Source organism: Amborella trichopoda, chromosome 8, assembly GCF_054954075.1.
Source record: "Amborella trichopoda isolate Santa Cruz 75 chromosome 8, AtrichopodaSantaCruz75HAP2 v2.0, whole genome shotgun sequence".
In the NCBI taxonomy this organism is placed as follows: Eukaryota; Viridiplantae; Streptophyta; class Magnoliopsida; order Amborellales; family Amborellaceae; genus Amborella; species Amborella trichopoda.
The window spans coordinates 15858303-15871245 of NC_142343.1; the positions used below are offsets into that span (position 1 = coordinate 15858303).

General features: G+C 38.3%; 1 protein-coding gene across 1 annotated transcript; it reads right to left on the bottom strand.

Moving 5' to 3' along the window:
* Positions 1–305: 305 nt before the first annotated feature.
* LOC18434156 (uncharacterized) lies at positions 306–2303 on the bottom strand. Its single transcript, XM_006844189.4, has 2 exons — positions 855–2303; positions 306–570 (listed from the first exon to the last, which is right to left on the bottom strand). The coding sequence occupies exon 1, from the start codon at positions 2135–2137 to the stop codon at positions 962–964; it is 1176 nt and encodes a 391-aa protein (XP_006844252.1). The 5' UTR covers positions 2138–2303; the 3' UTR covers positions 306–570; positions 855–961.
* Between the last annotated feature and the right edge of the window lie 10640 nt (positions 2304–12943).

Genomic DNA, 12943 nt, shown 5'->3' on the forward strand with positions numbered 1-12943 from the left:
CATAAAACTCTCTACAGTACAAAGAAATTTGGTGGGATGGTTCTCAAAATCTCTCAAGCGTAGTCTGCAGCACCACAAAGTTGCCATTGGAACCATGGTGTCGCCAGAAAAGCACCACAGGGGATTAAAACTTCCAAATTGTCATGGAATCAATAGTGGTAATTTTCATAAAAAAGGGAAAGGAGTCAGTAGTAAAGAATTGATTTGTCTAATACTTTTGATATAAATGGCCTCTCTATTATGTGGATTACCTGATAAAAACAAAAGGGAAAAAAGAAAAATATTTGAGAACACAACCATCAAAATGAAGGAAACAAGCACTATAGTTGATTATTAATGTTCAATTTGAATTGGAAACCAATAGAAACATATGATGTTGTTCTATATGTCTCGTACAAATGTCATTTTGTTTTCCTATAGTACCCTTAGACTTTAGTTGTACACAAAACACATGAAACAAAATAGATGAGAAAAGAAGAACACTAAAATCAAACAAGAATGCATTTACCAGGAAAAAAGAAAATTTCAAACGAGAAGAGGGGCTTCAGTGGTTGGAATTGAAAAATGCAACTGCATAGACAAAGAAAAACACATATACAAGATAAGGAGTTAAGAACAGCTCATATTTAAGATTTAAGACATTAAGATTGCTACTTCTAAATTATCAAATACATAAAGAAATTAAAAATCAAATCAGAGGGCAAGGAACATCCGATTTAATTCAAATTTCCTGCTTTGTCCGCTTTGCATAATTCAAAGTATCCCCAAATTGGAAACCTCACTAGAAAAACTCCAACATTTGAGGTGTATACTCTGGGTAATACAAACTAGAAACCAAGGACAGAAAAGCTTACCTATGATTAATCTCATTTCCAAAAGAGAAACATCTGAATCACCATGCTTCTTCTTAATATGTTCAAACTCTTGCAAAGCAAGCCATACTGGTCCAACCAAAATCCCATCAATTATTTGCAGCCATTTCTTTTTTCTCTCTCAACTGAGAGAAGACATTAGTGGCGAGTACATTATCGTCGAAAAATCGAGCATAAGGGTGGCCCTTTGGAACCAGCCTCCTGTACTTCTCAAACTGCTTCTCGGCCTCATCCTTCTTTTCAAGCAAAGTATATATAATACCTTGGCACAGATAAGGCCTAAAATCTCTAGGCTCTTCTTTCGCAAGCTCCTGATAAATCTTTAATGCGTCTTCATAATTGCTTTCCAGAACATGAATCTGAGCCATCAACAGCTTAAAATCCCTCATATCCTCTTTCCTCTTCTCCTTCTTGCAAATCTCCATTGCCTTCTTAATCCTCTGACATATCTCTTCCATGCCACCAGATTGTGAAGCCACTATAACCAGGCCATGATAGGCCTCGACATAAAGTGGGTCTTTGCTTAAAATATCTTCAAATCCTCGCCACGCAGCCTCAGATTCACCTGCATAACTTTTCAAGTGAGCCTTGAGCATGGGCCACTCTATCTCTTCGGGCTCGAGAGCCATTAACTTCTCGATGACCAATATGGCTTCAGGGATCTTCGAGGCCATGATCTTGATCTCCATTAGAGCTCTCAGAGACGCTATATCATCTGGGTGGGTGTCCAGATACTCTTCCAAAACCTTCTCTTTCTCTTCTTCCGTGAGTTTTTGAGAATCTTCTTCCGTGAGTTTATCGCTCTCTCTTGAAGAAACCTCTTCAGTTTCAATAGTGGGTGGAGTTGCAGAGATGGGGTTCGCAATGGCTGGATTTTGGAAACGAAAGAAGAAGATAGGGGTCGATGCAATGAGTATACAGGCAGTTTTAATGGCGGTTTTCAAAATTTGTGGTGGGTTCTTTTCCTGGGTTCTGGAAATTTTTTGTGGGGTTTCTTCCCAAAATGAAGAAGAGCGAATTTTGATTGCTTCTGAAGTATTTTGTGGAGTTTCTCCAGGGAACGGTGAGTATTGACTTGCAGAGAGAGAAATATGTCTTAGAGGGATGATTGTGGATTTTCTGGATGAGTTTCGGAGTGACAGAAAGGGGGGTTTGGAGGAGAGAGAAAGCATAGGGAAATGATGAGAGAGAGAATGATGGGTAAGAGGATGGACGCATGGGACGCTCCTTGATGATACGGCCAAGCTCCCATGGAGAGCTTCCATTGTTTTTTTAGGTTGAACCACGGCAAACCAAGAGGAAAGAACAGAGAACAGGAAGGAGCCCAAACCCCTAAACCCTACCTTGATAAGGGTTTTTTTTTCATTTTTTTAACCCGGTTTTATGCGGCCAGGCCCGCATATGCAGGAATGCGAGGCTCTTAATAAATCTCATTTTAAGACTTAATTTTTGAAGACATGTAATCTCTAACATAAAGATTATGAATTTTAAAAATAAACAATTTTCCATTAAAGAGAAGACATATAATAAATAAATACAATTTGAAAAAGTTCGCACGTGGCCTCCCACTCTGTTGGCATTTGGCAAGCCGACGCCTCTCAAAACCTTACTTAATAATTTGGAAATGGGAAGGGCAATTTATAGCGATATGTTAAGGGTACGTTTGATAGGCCTATTGTTCTAAAAAAAAAGAAAAATTTTCATATAAAGACCCTCTTTTTAATTTTTTTTTCTTTTTTTCAAGTAGTATAAGAAAATTTTTAAAGATTTTACCGTACCCCTTCATCTCTTATCTCTCTCTTTTATTTACTTTTGACCATAAAAATTGGCCCCAACATATCTTTTTATACTATTTCAACACAAAAACGTTTTTAACTTTCTTTTTCCCATTCCATCCATTAAAAAAGTTTTTGGGTTGAAATGATATAAAAAGAATTTTTGAAGTTAATTTTTACAATCAAAAGTCAATAAAAAAGAGAGATAAAAGATGAGGGGGTATGGTGAAATATTTAGGGGTTTTTTAATGCCGTTTTAAACAAAAACGAAATGAGGATCTACCATAAAATAATATGAGAAATTAGGGTTCTATATGAAATTTTTCCTAAAAAAAATAGACTGGTAGGGTGGATTGTCCACCCCGAATCCCGGTCTGGATCAACGCTTCAAATTGTTCTTGAATCGTCTATTACAGGTGATCTAAAAAACTTTAAAATAAATAAAATAAAATAAAAATTAAAATAGAAATTTATTGGGTGGGCATTTAGGGTGGATCATAAAAAGCGTTCGATACGCTCAAAGGATAAAAAATAAAAAATATAAAAAAGGGGGCTTTAAGGTGGAACTTGGTAAGGACCCATACTATTTTGAAACCGGTTCGGTTCTTACCAATTTCACATCCGAATTGGCGACCCAGGTTGGAAATTGTCAGGTTTTAAAACATTGGATAGACCCTAATATGCTTTCTAGATTGTATAAACTCGTATATGATTTAAATTATATAATTTTGTATGACCTGTTTGATAGGATCAAATTATATATTTTATATTTTGGAGATTTTGGAGATCTATACTTTAGAGACTCGACAAGAACATATCTCTCAAGCACTCCACAAGGATCATGACAGCTTAAGTGGATCAAGTTTTGTTTAAATCCACTCATTAGAAAAATGTTTGGGTTTACATCTTCTCCATCACCAAATAGTGTCTGTGGGCTAAGAGCAACACATGTATCCATGAAGAGATGAAGACGTCCAAAAAGCACCTTCTTCCACAGATCATCCACCTAGTCCACAAGCTTACAAAAGGGAAGGGTTGGGCTTTCCATCCCCCAAAAAATAACATCACAAAAAATCCAAAAATGAAGTGCCGCATGGAGCCCCCTGCCTGTATCTACATTGCATCGTCACTCCCCACCCTACGTCACTTCAAGCTCAACATAAATAGCTCTTCATTAGTTATCTTGGCAAAATTGAATATAGGAGGATTATTAGAAATGACGCGGGAGGTTTAGTTGTGCCTTTTGCAATCCCCTTGGTACCAACTCTAAAACTATGGCTGAGTTTCATACATTGGAACTCGGCAAATCTCTTGAAAAAGAACTTGACTGCAGACCACCAATCATTGAGAATATTTCCAAAATGTTTTTTGAATCTATAACCAGCCCGGTAGGCCCCCATGGAAGCTATGCATAGTCTTGTTTAATTGCAAAGCCAAACCCTCTTCCTTTGCATATCATCAATGTTAGATCTTTCATAGTTTTAGAGAGGCAAATATGGTTGCTAACTGTCTGGCTACCTATTTGACATTTTATCCATTTATTCACCAAAAAGAAAATCTTATCTTTTGATATCTAAATAAACCATAAATATATAAACCCCCAAAAAATCAACTCTTAATTGGATTTTTGAAATTCTATTTCTCTGTCAAAATTTTAAATCTCTCCCCTCTCTCGTTGCTGACGGAGGTCCCTCTCTGTCAACCGAGACCCAAGCCTATTTGTCTCTCTCTATGGAGGCCCCCTCTTTCTCTCAAAGGAAACCCTCTCTCTTTAGACCCAAAATGTTGTTGCTCTCTCTAACACCACCTGCATTACTATCTTCAAGACTCAATGACCTGAACAAATTCAAGACCTCCACAATTTTACCATGGTCTAGACCTCACATCTCTTAGGCTTCAAAGATTTGGATAATGGCCGACTGTTAATTGCACATTCATGCAACCAATACTGCCACTTCTCCTTGAGATGGTAGACCTTGTGCTCCTTTAAAGAGATGTTGTATCGCCCCTTGTTTGGACAATCAAATGGAAGGAATTTGTTACAAAGAGGGTAACCACATAGATTAGTGATGGATCTCTCTATTACGACATCCTCTGAAGTATTTCTAAGGCAATAGGATTAGGAAATAGGGCACAATAAGATAAAACTGCACTATTTTATTTCAATAGAAGATAGGATATAACTGTTTTATAAAAGGGGAAGAGGCTAGGAGGGAATCACTCAACCTCACATGAGAATCAATCACCACTTGGGGAGGAATCTTTTACTCTCAAATGAAGCTCTAGACAATTCTTAATTCCAAATTGCTGGAAATAGACCCCTTTGGGGAGTATTTATACGTCAAGGAAAATATTTCTATAAAGTTATCAAGGAATTTTTAGAGGAGATTCCTAGATACTTCTTTAAACAATGATTTATTGCCAAAAATATCTAGAGAAGTTTCTAGGAAACTTCTTAGGATAATGATTTGATTTGGCTCTAAGTTTCCTTGAAACCTTCAAGAACCTTCTTCTGGATTTAAGGATGCATCAGTCACCCCCCTTCAAAAGAACTCATCCTCAAGTTATCGGCCACAGACTTCCATACTTCCAAATCGGTCTCCAATGAGGGTTATCTAGCATCAAATTGACTTAATGCTAGGTGGTTAGGCCTAGTTCTCGTCGTTTTCGAGGACCTGGTTGGGACTCGGACTAAGAGCCCCCCTCGAAAAATCGTGCACCCGCACGCATGTCACGTGCGTGGCACGTGCACGATGTGTGGATAGGTACCAACAGTTTGAGAGGGATTTTGTTGGCAAAGGAGTCAGACAAACTACCTCACTCGGTTGGGTTCATGGACACACTCAGGCACGGCCCTCTTAGATCACTATAATAAGCCCCCTGGTCTTCTCGGCACGGTTTGGACTTCGCTCCCTTTCCGCTTGCACATCGCACTAATTGGTTCACGCACCTTCTTTGTATGCACCTGCGATTGAGAGTCCCCTTGTTCGTCCCATGTATGGCGGTTTTAAGGCGAAAGGTTTGGGGATGGTTTGGAGGGAGTGGGGATGGTTTGGAGGGAGTTGAGTTCAGGTCTAACTGGATGATAGAGAAAGAGGAGGATAGATAAGTAATAGACGTGAGAGAAGGAAAAAGAGGAGGACCACCCTAGAATCTGGCAGCCTTCCAGTGTGACCTCCCCTAAGAGATATTGCTATAGCCTTCTAGAAAAGGCATCAAGCGCGAGGCTTGAGTAGCCCGGAGGATTCGAGAGGTCATGAGACTACGAGTCAAGCCCAACAAGGAATATGCCCCGAAGAGCCTCCTATGGAATGGTATCGATGAAGGAAAAGAGAGAGTGAGAAAAAGAACAGGAGTGATGAATAGATCACTTACCAATCCGACAGCCTTCTGGCGTTACCTCCCTAGGAGGAATTATCAAGGTCAACCGAAAAGGTCCTAGCCAATGGGCGTAGACACCTCGGAGGATTCAAGAGGGCGTGAGACTGCGAGACAAGCCCGACAACGAATATGTCTCCGAAGAGCCTCCTAGGAAGTGATCAAGAGAGAGAAGGGAGAGAGTGAGAAGAGAGAAGAAGAATGAGAGAGAAAGAGAGAGGTGGGAGAGTAAGAGAGAGAAAGAGGTGGGGGGCCTAGTCACCTACCTCATGGGGAGAGAGAGAGCTAGGCGGCTCAACCACCTGGTTCTAAGGGAGAGAGAGATCTAGATGGCTTAAGTTGCTTGGCTTTGAGAGAGGGAGACAGAGAGAGAGAGAGTGAGTGAGTGAGAGGGAGGTAGGTGGCTCAGCCCCTGCCTCTGAGGAGAGAGATAAAGAGGGGGAGAGAGAAGAAGAACGAGAAGAAAAAGAAGAAGAAAAAAGAGAGACGGAGAGGAAGAAGAAAGAGAGAAGAAGAGAGAAGAAGAGAGAGAATGTGACCGCGTACCTAGCAACTAGACCGGTGGCTAGGTGTACTCCCAAATGGTCCTTTGAGTGTTCCTTAAAAGAGGTTAGGGTGCTTAGGTTAGAGGGGTAAGGTGTAGGTTTGGTGGGTTAATGGTAAATAGGCTAGGGTGTAGAGTATATGGTTAGGTATGGTGTATGGTGTAAAAGGTAGACTGAAAGATGTATAGGGTAGGGAGTATGAATAGGTGTGGTGTATGAGGTGCTTAGATTTGAGAATTTACCGCAAAATTATGAAAATTACTATTATTTTTAATAAATCATGAAGAAATACTAGACTCAAGGAACCTACCTGGATGTCATCCTCCATGACGATTTTTTTATTCAAAAGAAATCGTCTTTGTATACCTAAGTGCTCCCTTAAACTTAAAATCATTTATGAGCCGCACGGAGGTGGTCTATGAGGACAGTTTGGTCAAAACAAGACCCAAGCTCTTGTAGACGAAATGTACTTTTGTCCTAAATTAAAAAGGGATGTTGGAAGATTTGTTGAAAGATGTGGGATCTATCAGAGTGCTAAAGGATGCAAACAAAATACTAGCTTATACACCCCACTACCCATCCCTACAAAACCTTGGGGGAATGTTAACCTAGAATTTGTGGTGGGACTTCGAAAACAAGGCAAGGTCAGGATTCTATATTAGTTGTTGTTGATCAATTTTTAAAAATGACCCACTTCATACCCTGCAAAAATACAACATATGCTACTCGGACTGCCATATAATTCTTTTGAGAGGTTGTGAAGCTTTATGGGTGCCCAATAACTTCATATCAGGACACAAGGTTTATTAGCCACTTTTGGAGAACATTATGGTGACGCATGGGCACTTAATTACAATTCAGTAGAACCTATCACCCACAAACTGATGGGCATAAAGAGGTCGTCAATAGAGCCTTAGGAAATATCCTTCGAAGCCTTGCAAGAGATCAGCCAAGGTTATGGGATTCTGTGCTTGCACAAGCTGAGTTCGCCTATAACGGTTCAAAGAATCGTTCAATAGGCAAAACACCAATTGAAACTGTGTATGGGTGAACGCTATTGCATATTTTGGATGTGAGACTGATATCAAACCCTGGATGTTTTAATGCAAATGTTGTTGATCTGACTAATCATTTGAAAGAAGTCCATGACAATGTTCATGGCAAGTTAGCTGAGGCATATGAACAATATAAAGTTGTTGTTGCCACAAGTCATCAAGTGAAGGAGTTTAATGAAGGGGATTTGGTTATGGTGTACCTCCATCAAGAAAGGTTTTGGAAACTATCATAAGCTCAAACACCAGAAGACAGGACTGGGTCAAATCCTGAAATGCATTGGATCAAATGCCTATCTCTTCGAGTAACCTAAAGGAATAGGCATCAACCAAGTTTTCCATATTTATTCAAATATCATGGAGAAGTTGATACTATCAGTTGGGACAAGGTTCAAGACAATTTACATGTAGAAGAGAAATAGTGCATTCTTCACATCATTAATACCCAAAATATAATAACCAATCTAGGACAACTCACTCAATACCTAGTGGGGAGGAAAGATAAACATGAATCTGAAGACGCTTGGCTAAATAAAAGAAGGACCAATTGATGATATGTGTTGATGAGCTAATAAGTTACCCGTGCTCATTGAAGTCATTTGGGAGTCCAATGGCGGTGAGACAAAGGACCAAAATTGATCCAAATAATAATATACTTAACTTAGTCCTCAAGTTCAAGTTTCATGTTTATTGTTTGTTTTTATATTTCATATATAATCATAATTCATAATCAATTTGCAGTTAATTGTTAAAGCCATCATGTGTGTAGTGTTCCAAATTTACAAAAGTTGATCATTCGAATATTGAGCACAACTCGTACCTCGTCCGTTGTGAGTGGAATTAGAGTACTTTTGATATGGTAATTTATTTTTTTAGTTTACAGTTTACTAATTTTTATTAGTAGTTAGTAATCAATTATGACTATGTCAATCGTAAATTTGTAATATTAATTAGTTTCATTTGATTTTATTAGATTCATACAAAGCAAAGAAACAAGCTTCAATCAAAGAGGCTTAATGATTTAGTTTATGTGAAGTTTGATCGATACTTGAAGGAGAGATTTGCTAAAAGGGATAAGAGAGACCCACCCTAGGATAAAAAAAATATGGATAATGCCACGGAGTGGTTGATGCTGATGAGGTCGAGAGGGCATGAAGGATTGACATCGGATATGATCATGAAGGCCTCAGGGACAGCAGCCGACCTTTATAGGGTCACTAGATCTTCTTTAAAAAGGACGACGGTGGCAGAAGAAGAGGAGGAAGTGGAGGCAGATTCAGAAGAGACATAGGAGGACGACTATTATGTTAGGGAGGGAAATGATTCAGATGATGGTGGGCTCGACTCCGAAGCATATGATGTAGCTGACCCTACCTTTTCTGATGATGATTAATAAGTGATGATTGAAGACTATTTGAGTCTTCAAGTAATATTTCTTTTCTTTTTTCGTTTCCTCTTATGTATATGTATGGACAATGGATATAGAGTATGGAGGAATTTATGTGGATTGTGAACTCTTGACATTTGATATGTCATGTTCTTGATGATGAAGTTTGAATGTTGTGTTATATTTTCTTATTTGTATTGTGTGTATGGAGTCTATGAAGTATGAACTATGGTAGGGAGTATGGACTAATGGTCAGAAATTTGTGGATTATGGAGTAATGGACTACGGATGGACAATATGCTATGTACTCTTAATGTACTCTTAATGTGCTATATGCCTCAATATGCATTTTTTAGTTTTTACCGAGAATTTGGCCATAAAACAATCGGTTCAAACACCCTCCTATGCTTCGTACTATACCTCAGTGGCCTAGGTTCTAAGCGGTTGGCTTGGAACCCCCAGCCGCCTAGACACCACCCGCTGTTTTTTGGAATACGGATGGAAAATTCTTCTTGAATCATGTTATGCTTATTTAATTTGATGGTCTTGAAGTTGTCAAATCACTCATAATGGAAAATCCTTCCAAAATCATCAAAAATCCATGGCCATTCTCTACTAACTTGCTCTAGTTGTCGCAATCTTGGTTGCAAACTTGTAGATTGCAATATGTTCATCTTTTGGAGTTTAGGATTCTTTATTTTTTGTCAGATAATACCTTCTCTCGTAAATAAAATAATCAATGGCTGATTCTTTCCTTTGTCTAATCAATTATCAAGCTGTTAGAAATATCTTACATAAAAAAATGAAACTTTGCTACATTATTTGCCTCAAATAAAAGACAATCACTACCCTATAGATTGGAGTGAGAGTGAAAGCATCAAGAAGATGCCAATGAAGTTGAACAAATTCTCCTCAACAACATTGTAATGGATTCAATGTTGACGCAATTCTGATGGACATCAGTGAAGCCTATGTGTCTGCGTTTGTAGATTCTGGGACTCTGTTCATCTTGCATCCAATTGAAATATTGACTCCCCTGCTTTCTCAAAGATCTGTCCAACTCTAGCTGTTGGATGTTCCTCCTTACACTTGTGTAGGAAATGAACTTTACGTTCCAGCTGAGGCTCATAGACCTAATGGAATCTTGACATTGCAGGGATGTCGAACTCATTCCCAAAAGGAAGCAGATCGATGAGAAATTGCAGGACCTCCTTTTTTGAGTTCTCTTTGTATTCTTTTGTTTACAAACTTTCATATAAAAATGAGATCCTAATGTCTTATGGGGTCGGTAAAGAACCAATTCAGGATATTATATGTATACCCGTGTTTAAAAAATTACTGAGCCGATCTAGAATCAGGCGATCCGAATCGGGTATCACCTATCGTTATAGGTGAACATCCGAATCGGGTATCACCCATACGTGAACATCCGAATCGGGTATCACCCATCGTTATACGTGAACAAAACTGACAAAACTGACAACTCTACGGTAAAGATTTAACTTTTTCTCGCATGTTCGCCGTCTTTTATGCCAAGTGGACATGCCCATGTAGCTTTATACTATGCCCTATGCATTATAACTCAAATTAGACAACTTGTGCCGTGTGTTTTATACGGTGAAGTGCTCCCTCATCTTTTCGATGTGGGGCAAATGTTTTTTGTCTATGCACTCTATTGTATTAACGTCCAGTGTTAAAATTAAATTAAGCTTTTTACTATAAAAAATAACCATTTTATTAGATATTATGCATTAAGTTATTGGTTAATAGAGATTAAAAAAAAAAAAATTGTACTAACTCATTGGATACTCGAGCAACAAAAAATAATATTAATACTAGTTTATTTACCATTAAAAAAATTACTAGATATTGGGACATTTTAAAAAATGATAATAATAATAACAGTAGCCCAAATCACTTTAAAATCTATTTTAAAGTTGCTTTCTTAATTATCCCACATTGCAAGTATGGTAGTTATATATTTTTCTAATTTTATTATAATATAATTGCAAATTTACGTTTCTAAATTATGTACTTTTGTAGATTTATTTATTTGTAAGGGTCGCACCTTTGTTTATTATTATTTATTTATTTACATTATAAATTATATAATGTAATATTTTTATTGTAGCTGTAAATAAGTTGTTTTTAAAAAATTGGATGATATTATGAGACAAATTTTAAATTTATTCATACAGGGAAATAATATCTCAATATTCGCATATTGATGAAAAAAATGAAAGTTCTTAATGTAGTATCCCCATTCCTTTTTGGATTCCTAAAAAGAAACATCTATAATGATTTTTAATAAATTTTTTGGATTTTGTTTTAAGGCCAAATATGACCGATTCGACTGATTCCCGATCCGAAAAGCCGATTCACCTATTCGGATGGATTTTTATGGCGCCCAATCCGACGCACCGATTTGTTTTTTATAACCATTTGCGAAGTAAACTCAAGTACCATTCATTGCATTTGTAACCACCAGTCTCACATATGAGTGCCAAAAGGTCAGGACCTTTAATCAACATCCAAACCCATATTAATCTTGTGCTCATCTGCTCGATTCTTTGCATGAAATTTAGAAAATCAGGGTTTCGCAGACAGGTTTCTTATTCTTGATAGTACGAAGGTGCATGAGCTCTCATAGAGGATCAAGACCTAGCCATTTGAATTGGACAGCTGACAGGTGATACCAGCCCATGGATTATGTTTCATGACTTTCTGAAAAATAGCTAAGAAATGATTGGGTTTTGGTGATTGAAACCATACTAATTGGTTAGTATAGACTGAACTGGCCATTACACGAAATTGGTGGTGATTGGTTTAGTATTGGAAGAGAACTGAATATTGTTATATAAAAACTTGTCCAACTTTTTAATTGTTGGGTTCTTAATGTGGTTGGACCCACTGAATTTGTTGTTGTTTAAATGAAGAACTTTTGTGCTTGAGGCTATCCTACCCCATGATTCTTCTCGAATGAAGCCCCGCGCCATACATCTCCCGCATCCCCCCTTCCTGATGCTCAAGGGAAGATTGAAGACCACCTTTATAAAAGCTAGTTTCAAATTAGTTATTTGAGAGCAGGTTTGTTGGGACCATAGATTGTCCATTAGGTGCATTTGAAACCGTCAGAAAGGCATTTAAAGATAATGGACAAGGAGAATGAACTCCGTTCGATATCTATGTGTTGGGTTTATGTGGCCGTTAAAGCCTTTGTAAGTGCTTGTAAAATGAAATGATATAGTGGAACATGAACTCAGTAGGAGTGTGGTCCCTCGTGAACCATACTAAGCAAATGATGGTTTGCTGATATCAGTCTGTGCTTAACGATCTAGGCCAGTCGGTTGGGAAAAACCCATGTTACTTGGGCATAAAGAACAAACCAATGAGGGTTTATGGGTTAGCCCTTGATGAGGTTGGAGAACATGCCCGGATAAGTGAGCCGAGAGACTGTGTGACCCTTGTGTGTAATGGTGGCCTACTAAGACGAGAGCCAAAACCTCATCCATGTTCTATCACACGGCATGCATATTAATATATCATTCGGGAAAGTCAGATATCCACCTTTGGGTGAAGCGTATGTATGTACGAGAGATACCCTTATACGCCATAGAGCTGTGGTTGCATCTGGTCGTGGTGACCTTGACTCGTCTCTAGGGAAGGACATGTAATCCACAGATTGGGATTGCGACCTCTTGATTCATCGACCTGACTTTGGTAACCCGCTAATGAGCCCCTGCTTGGACTGTGGGTCATGAAAAACACTGGGTCGGTTCGATAAAGCTAGTGTGGTCTGTAGCCCACAGTTAAAGGTGGAGTACGCCGTTATTACCTATTGGAATCCCAAAACCATATGGATCATTTTCCCATCATATTAATTGTGTTCATTTTATTATTGAAATGATTTTAGTTTTATTATTTGAATTTTTAT